At 44.7% G+C, this 8,738-nt stretch overlaps 1 protein-coding gene across 1 annotated transcript; it reads left to right on the top strand.

Moving 5' to 3' along the window:
• Window positions 1-885: 885 nt before the first annotated feature.
• LOC103770930 (uncharacterized protein KIAA1958-like) lies at window positions 886-4,410 on the top strand (the record flags this gene model as incomplete). Its single annotated transcript, XM_008938207.1, is given in 6 exon segments — window positions 886-895; window positions 2,349-2,521; window positions 3,624-3,758; window positions 3,760-4,183; window positions 4,186-4,279; window positions 4,281-4,410. Coding segments are annotated over 6 exon segments (966 nt in total), but the record flags the coding sequence as incomplete, so codon positions are not given.
• Window positions 4,411-8,738: the final 4,328 nt, after the last annotated feature.

Here is an 8,738-nt window from a genome sequence, read left to right as displayed (position 1 = left end):
CGTGTACTTGTGGGTGTCCAGCCGGCTTAGCAGGTCCTTTATTGTTCCCTGGATTACGAGGAGATCATTCTGATCTCCATTCCTTCCTTCCAGCTCAGGAGACTGAATACCATGGGGATAACTGGACTGATTATTAAAGGCTGAGGCAAAGAAGGGATTAAGTACCTCAGGCTTTTTCTCAGCCTTGGTAACAATGTTCCCCCTCATATCCAATGAAGGATGGAGATTCTCCCTGGTCCTTTTTTTGTTGTTAATATATTTGTAAAAATACTTCTTATTATCTATTGCAGTGGTGGCAAGGCTGAGTTCCAGCTAAGATTTTGCCCCCCTAATGTTCTTTCTACATGACCTAACTGCATCCCTACACTCACCTGAGTAGCCTGCCCCTTCTTCCAAAAGTAGTAGACTATCCTCTTTCTCCTGTGTACTAGCAAAAGGTCCCTGTTCAGACACACAGGTTGTTTTCCCTGCCAGCTTGTTGTACGACACATGGGGACAGCCTGCTCCTGTGCCCCTAAGAGTATCTTTTGGAAAGAAGTCCAGCCTTCCTGGACCCCTTTGCCCTCTAGGACTGTGCCCCAAGGGACTTCCTCAACCAGTGTTCAACACAGGTTGAAGTCTGCCCTTTGGAAGTCCATGGTAATTGTTTTGCTGCCCCTACTCCTTACCTGACCAAGTATTGATAACTCCGTCACTTCATGGTCATGGAGCTCAAGATGGCCTCTGACCATCACATCACCCATCAGTCCTTCTCTGTTTGTAAACAACAAGTCCAGCAAGGCACCTCCCCTAGTGGGCTCCCTCACCAGCTGAATCAGCAAGTTCTCTTCCACACACTCCAGGAACCTCCTGAACTGTTTCCTCTCTTTTGTGTTGTTTTTCCAGCCGATGTATGGTAAGTTGAGGTCCCCCACAAGAACAAGGGCTTGTGATTTTGCAGCGTCTGCCAGTTGTCTATAGAACAATTCATCAACATCTTCATCCTGCCTGTCCCTTCAGTTTGTGAGAGCTCTACCCCTGGACAGGCTCGCACAGCAATGTGCATTATTCCGATGTGTACTCTGTGTAGCATCCTTTTTTCCTGCCATCTTTCCTGGAGTCTTCAGGAGGAGACCCTGGGCTGTCAGGGTTCTGCATACCATGGACTGAGGACTCCTGTTACACAAGTGTACAGAGCGCAGAGGATCAGACAACATGCTTACCTTGCCTGTACATGGTGCATCGATTAAGCTCTCAAAAAAGCAAAAGCTTGTTTTGCTTGCCATGCATTCTTCAGCCTGATTGATGCAGTTCCTTTACCTTTTATATATTATATTAACGGCAAAAGCTGCAACAATAAAAACCTCTTTTTAAAATCATCTCTTCCTAGTGTCCAGAGTTACCCCGGTGGGGCTGCAGTAATGGTTGGCTGTGGCCGTAGAGCTGAGTGTTAGGAGGGGGAATCCAACATCTGCCTCCTCTTGAGGGTACCACCTCTTCCCTTTTCCTGCCACAGTGAGGTGATCGTTGTGGGGTCATGAGCACAGTGCGTGGATGTTCAGAGCAACCTTGTACAGCTAATATGCATAGGGCTGCAAAATCCATTAGCTTCAGCCCCGTAAAAAGTGGAGTTAAAGCGTAGTGGATATCATAAAATTATAGTGGTATCATAAAAATGTATCACTCTTTCATAAAGAATATTGTCTGAACGTCTCTAAAAAGGTTCTCCATCAGTCCCCTACCTTTGGTTCCTGCCTGTGGGGCTGAGGCTTGCCTTTTGAGAAATGCACACTGCATTTCTTCTCTTAACTCATGGCATTCATCAAGGTGCACCTGCCTTTGGTCCACTGAAGCAACAGGGCCTGATCCTGCTGTGTGGAACAGGGAGTAGGAAGGGGGCATGGGTGGAAAATCCTGCTTGGGTAGCCCTGCATGCCCAGCCTGCGCAGACACCTGTGGTGGCGTGACACACTGGCAGCACCAAGTCAGGCTGTGCAGGAACAGGACCAGTTTTGCCCCTGCTCCTGAGTCGCCTAACAAAGGAAAAACCTTTGCTTTGGCCATCCTCACACTGTTTCTGCAGCAAGGTGAAAGATATTGTGCTACTCCCTCTTACAACAGAGGCTGTGTGTGGTAGGACCTTTTTAGCTCTGCAGCAGCCTTAGGCTGACTTCATGTTGGTGCTCCTTCTGCCACATCTGAGTTTTCAGTGCACAGACCTGTGGCAAAGCATCCTGGAAAGCAATGTGTTCCAATTTTCTTAAATTCCCCATGTTTTGTGAAAAACCAAGTTGCTTTTAGCCAAAAATTGTGGCAGCACTTCACTAGGACACAATATTTTATATCCCCTTTCGTTCTTTGTTTTCTAGGATATTCAACTAAGCTCAACAAGTTTCCCATCTTTGATTTTGATGACAACCCCAAGTACCTGTGTATCAGTGCTGTGAGCCCCAGCACCACCAAGCCCACCCTCTATGCTCTCAGTATTTGGAGATGCTGGTGCATGAACAAAGGACTCAGAGATCACATGGACATAACTAAGGTCAGAAAACATAGCAAAATACCGTTTTTCCAGTGGTGGGAGACAGCCATCTTGGTTAAATAGAGTTACTGTAAAGTCTGAAAAAAGATGGGGTCTCAGCATGCTTTACGTCTTGGTGGTCTGGCAGACCTTCCAAGTTTCTCTCAATAAAGCTGTAATGTTTTCTAATTTATACCCTGTTGCCTTTATGGTTGAACCAGTAGCTCGGAAACTCAGGGTGACAGTAAAGATTTCTCCATTCATAAGACTTGTACACAACCTTGGCCTCATGCTGCCATGTGACATGTTGTCCTGGTGTTACCCTCAGGGCATACTGTTTGCATGGTTTCTGCTCCTAGAGCTAGCCAATGCAATTCAGAGCAGTTGACGATTTTTCTCCAAAAATGAACTCACAGCAAAATCAGTGTACGCACCAAAAGTAAGTAATGTGGCTAAGGGCCAAAGTACAAAAAGCCCCGCTCACATTTTTAGAACTGTGTTTCTCTGTGAGCTTGGTCTAGGCCGTTGGCAAGCTGAAGCAGCCTGATTGGCAACCTGGCTACAATACTGACATCTCATGGCCAGAAGAAGCAACTGCTGCTGCTTCTCCTTTTTCTCCTCTTTTATCCTCTCACTCCTCCTCCACCTGAAAAGTTACCATACACACCAGGTTACTGCAAAAGTTCACACTATTGCACCCACCTGGCAGGTCACACATCTGCACACAATCAGACATCAGTGTGACTGAAACCTTCATCCACTTCAAAAAATGCCAGGAATTTGGCTCCTTTCTTCTGAACCTGGATTTCCATAGCTGGTAGAAAAGTGGTGCCAGTCAGTGACATGGATCTGGTCTGCCTGCACCATGGGTTTCCCGTTGCATCTCTTTTGCAGAGATAAACACATAGCCCCTCCCCGAGACTCTAACGCTGCCTGGAAACAAAATTCTAGGGAAGCATGGAAGCTCCTGAAGGTTGTTTTTTTGTTTTTTGGGGTTTTTTTTCAGACAAAGCATAGGTAAGCCCTTAACGTGTCTTCAGCAGCTGCTACACATTGCCTTCCCAAGTACCTCAGTCTCTTCCCCAAGCACCCTGACTCATCTTTCCCCTTCCTCTTGTTCCAGATCCCAGCAACAAAGCTCAGTGAACTCCAGGAGGACTTTTACATCACTGTGAGGAAAACAGATGAGTCTGACTTTCTAGCCACATCACACCATGCTATCTGTCAAGGCCTGGACCTTGGATAGATCCAAAGCCTGGATGCTCAAGAATGCTGGTGCTGATTTCTCCATCACCAGCAGCACCTTCATCTCTTCCACCAGAAAGGTCAAGAAGAACCTTAAGGTCCTGAGCAAGGCTGGGATATCTGGTGCCCACTCTTGCAATGTTGTCTACTTCTCTCTTTCTGATGAGGAAGAGACATGGGAGTCAGGATGCCTGGGAGATGACAACCCCATAGCCCTGCTGTCTGCAGGGGTGAAAGGCAACAGCCAGTACCTGAACACGCAAACCTCACAGGAGCACACAGCCTGAGTGCCTGGTGACACCGAATTGCTCAAACACTCCCAGAACAGGCTGGTTTTTGACAGAATAGATAGCATGAAGCAAGAAAACAGGGTGAAAGTGAACAGAGCATTTTATGGCCAGATCTACCATGAGCACTCAAAACAATACAAGCTCTGCCCATGTACATGTTCATACACTGACACAGGATGCAGGTGGAGGCCAAGCCTCCCTTCCACCTGACAGCTTGCAAGGAGGTCAACAGCGTGGGGAACGTCTGTACAAGAGCAGAGGATGGGGCTCTGCTCCCTTGGGGGAGTTGTGAAGCTGGAGCACTGTGAAAATTTTACTTTTATCTCCTTCACTCAGGTTTCCAGGAAGTTTTTCCTGCTTAGCTCCTGCTGGTAACTCTGTCCTCTGCTCACACCAGCCAGCATCCCAAAAAGTGCTTCAACTAGTAGCTTTAGGGTGGTGTGAAGAGGGTGAGCTGCTTTCAAAAAAGAGCAAAAAGTCAAAAGACAGGACAATGACTTGTTCCTGAGGAGACCTGCATGTGGTGCAGTCTCATTTTGGGGATGAATACAGCTTTGTTCTGCAAACTGGTCTCCTCCATCACTGACAGGTCTTCCAAGGAAAGAGGTGGTGGAGAGCTTTTTCCACATCAGAGGCAGCAATGCGTGTATTGTGGATTTTGTTCTTCAGGAGCTAGGAGAAAGGAGACTGAACTTGGGGTCCCAAGGACTCTTGAAGCAGAACTGCCCATGCTTTCTTCCAGACCTGCTGTATAAGGGTTACTTTCTTGTGAACCATTTTTTTTGATCCAGAGTTTTCTCCATTTGTTTGGTGCATTGTAAATATAGATATTTTTCGATACCTGGACGTAAATATAGATACTTTTAAATTTACACTGGATGTCTAGGGTCCCTTCCAACCTAAGCTATTCTGTGATTCTGTGACTCTATGATCTGTATGTACTGCTAGAAAATACTATTGGCTTTACCAAATAACAAATGAACAGATTATTAATTACAGTATCCCCAAAGGACAGCATTTTCTGTCAGTCATCTATAAATGGTGAGCACTTAACTCAAAAATCAGCCAGTTTGGGGCTCTCCAGGTTTTGAGGCATCTTAAAGGCTGTTTGTATCAGAAGCCAAATGCTTACCATCTTTTGAAAATGAAAGCACTCTGAGGTGTCTCAGGCCTGGCATCCAGATGATGTAATTTTCAGAAATCAGTTGTCAGCTGTAAAAATAATTGCCTTAAATTGCTACAGCTACAGCTTGGTCCACTTTCTGTTGAGACAAAATCTTAATTTCACCTGGGACTGTATCAAGCCTTGTAAGTCACAAAAAAGAAAATCTGGAAGACTTAAAATGGAACTGGGGACATGCAGTGTCATGATGTCCAATCTGTTCTATTAGAAAGATATAGCTGGGTTTTTTTCCACCACATTGCATGGCTGCGAGAGGATTGATGAGGTTTACCAAGCCCACTATACAGTCATTGATTTTCTAGTACTGTGTAACACCTAGAAATCACAGCTTCAGTCCAATAGCTACATGATTGCACAGATAAAATAGTGACACTCAGTTGCGCTTTTTTAAAATTTTTTTTCAGTTTCTTCCTCCCCCAAAATTGTTTAAATTGTCTTTTTTTAAAAATATTAGATTGGTTTGTACCACCTCTATATTGTAAAATATATTATTGGTCTTGCCTTTTAAATGCTTTTGCACAGCATTTTAAGTAATTAGCTGGATACTGAAACACAGAGTAGCATCAACTTTAGTATGGGAAACATCTGCTAGGAAAAGCTGCTGCCTACAAGCCTCACAGACTGTGGACATTATTGCCCCTTGTCTGGATGGGTTTTTAAGAGTCTGATCCTGGGAAGCTTTTGCAGTCGTTGCTGGGCAAGGCAGAGGATGTTCAAAATTTCCAGACAAGCTCATGTGATGGAAATAGGAGTTTCTGCCTGAACAGGGTTTCAGGTGTGCACTGTGGGCATTGCTTCCAGAGGAAAAATCCAGTTGGTCATCATTTTATTCCATTTCATGGGTGATAGTAAAGGGCATTGCTGTTAAAGAACACTTTACTGAGTCCAGCAGAGCAAATCACTCGTTAGGCTGAGGAAAAGCAGAGGCTGGGCTGGGATATGGTTTCTTTGTCTTTGAAAGGAGCAGAAGAAGCTCTTCTAACACAACCATTTTTAAACCTGAGTGGACCCAGAAAATCAGACTCTGTACAGAAACTAATCAAGGAATCTGTTCTTCAGAGGTAATGATCTGTGGGAGCTCTTCCTGCAGCCACTGCCACCGAGCAGTTCCCAGGCTGGGACCTGCTGGTGGCTGTTGACAGTGAAAGCTGTCATAGTGAGATTTCCTTAGGCACAAGTGGGAACTCTCAGTGTATGAAAGGCCAGTGGCTGTTCTTCTAATCTCCAGAAATTTTTTGCCCTTGATTTCCTTGCTCAGTTGATGTGGCTGTATTGGGTGGACAAGGATTGCTCTGCAGTGGGCTCCAGAGTCCTGGCCTTGTGGCAGCACGGGGTGGAGGTTTTCCTAGAGAAAACCTCAGCTTCCTTCTCTGCCTGTGTGTCCAGGAGAAATCTGGTGTTGCAGGAGAGGTGAGCACTTGCCTGGGTTCAGACCTCTGCAAAATGAACAACTTCTTCCGTGTGTTAGGAGAGTGAACACACAGAGCTGTAGGACTGGTTGCTTTAAGGCACAGTGACAGGGAGTGCTGTGGTTCCTCTCAGCGACTGCAGACTTCTCCCTGTTCCCCTCAGGAGTGTCAAGAGACTAGGAGCAGTGACTAACTAAACAGCACTCCTCTGCCCATGCATATGTTGTTCATAAGAGCCAATAAACAGCCAAGGATAACATTTAGCTTATGGCCAGCGTCCCAAGTCGGGGGATAGGTCCTTTTCCATGTTTAGCAGAGGACTGAATATTCTGTATTTGAAAACTGAATAAATCCCCAGGGTTGATAGGTATCATAGAATTCAGACTGACTTTGAGTTACCTTGTTTGTTGTCCTGTTCTTGTTCTCCTGCAGTGGCATCTGATACCACAGAAGAAATGCTCACAGTACATTGGAGTACTATGAGGTGTTGTTTTGGTTTTGTTTTGGTTTGGTTTTGTTTTGTTGTTGTTTTGTTTGTTTGTTTTTGTTTTGTTTGAAGTAAAGACATCAAGTGAGTGAAAAAGAGATAAAGACTGTTACTGAGTGTGTTTGTGAAGAGTTAGTCTTGATTTTGTCTCACAGTATGTCTTATTCCTTTGATGATCTTGTGTTTGACAATTTGATGTCTCTTTTCTCACTTAAAAGCAGCTTTTGTTCTGAAATAAAAGTGGTATCACCTTTGTAAACTGTGAAACCATTATAAAATGTACTGTTACAGAAATTACTTGGGTATAGGGAAGAATGTGTGGTGTTTAACTGTCAATTTTTGTCACAAGGAATAGTTGCCTATTAGCCAAATTTCAATACTTCTTTAGTATTGATGGTCTGTTTTCTCTGACAGCTCGTCGAAACCATGATCCCAAACCCTCCCTGATTTATCTAACAAAATAAAATATAAATCTGTTTTACTACTTTGGCTCAGCATATAATTTTCTGTATTTCAGCAGTGGTTAATGTGCTGTAATGAGACCAGCAACATACTAGTATGTTAGTTTTACCTGAAGGAGACTATTTACTTCATGAGGCAATTCCTGTCAGAAGAGGTGTGATACGACTTGCCAAAGGCCACCACACAGGTCAGTAGCAGGGTACAGCCATTATACACTACATTATACACTCCAGGGGTGCCACATCTACTTGTGGCACCCCTCAACTGCAAGGTCATGATTGATGTGTAACTCCTCTGGGAGTTAAGAGCTGGTACTCAGTGATCTAGTCAAAAAGAAAATCAGGGTATGTCAAGAGTGGCACTTCACCTTTTTGACTATTAACAACTAATCAAATGTTGTGAAGGATGAAGAAAAACCTGCTTTGCCTCTCTGACACAGCCCCATTTACAGTCGAAGCAGCTATTGCCTAGTCTGTGCCCAAACACCCAAATTCCAGGTTGGTGGGGTTTATAGCAGCCTCGTGCTGCTGCACTGGAGCGCTAGGCTGTGAGCCTTACCTTCCCAGCCTCATGCATGCTCTGTCCTTGTTGAGAAGCTTGCTCCTGCAGACTTCCAGCCGGGCGTGCGGTATTCGGTGGGTATTTCTTGCACTCAACACCATCTTCTAAGGTATGTCTTGTATTGAAAACATGAGACCACTTAGCAAATCCTGACTTTATTCATTTTTGTGTGCCTTGGAGATTACTCTTGCACAGTATTATTCCTCATTCTGGATTCTAAGGTTTACAGTTCATTCAGAATTTGCTCTTAATTGCAGGAATTTTATTTTGCATTCCCTCCCCACTCACTCCAGACCAAATGCAACTACGATGTGAGGCATATGCTCAGCCTGGCAGGCTACAGAATTATGCCCAAAATTATCAAAATACCACCTAGCTGAGCGCCCAGCATGAGAAGACTTAAGGGTTTGTGATTTTTGAGGCTTTTCTTCAGTGTGTCAGGTCAGGCACCCGCAACTGCTAGTTATTTTGGAAGACTTTGGCACAGCTAAGAGTGACCACCATTAGTGTGGGTGAAAGGGGACACAAGCATACATAATTTCTGATCAGGATCTATCTTTGCACTTAAGCATGTTTGTTACGTGAAGGGGAAGGGGGGGGG

Source organism: Merops nubicus, unplaced genomic scaffold, assembly GCF_000691845.1.
Source record: "Merops nubicus isolate BGI_N331 unplaced genomic scaffold, ASM69184v1 scaffold3934, whole genome shotgun sequence".
Classification (NCBI taxonomy): domain Eukaryota; kingdom Metazoa; phylum Chordata; class Aves; order Coraciiformes; family Meropidae; genus Merops; species Merops nubicus.
Note: the sequence above shows the minus strand (reverse complement) of the source record. Positions and strands in the feature narration are given on the sequence as shown.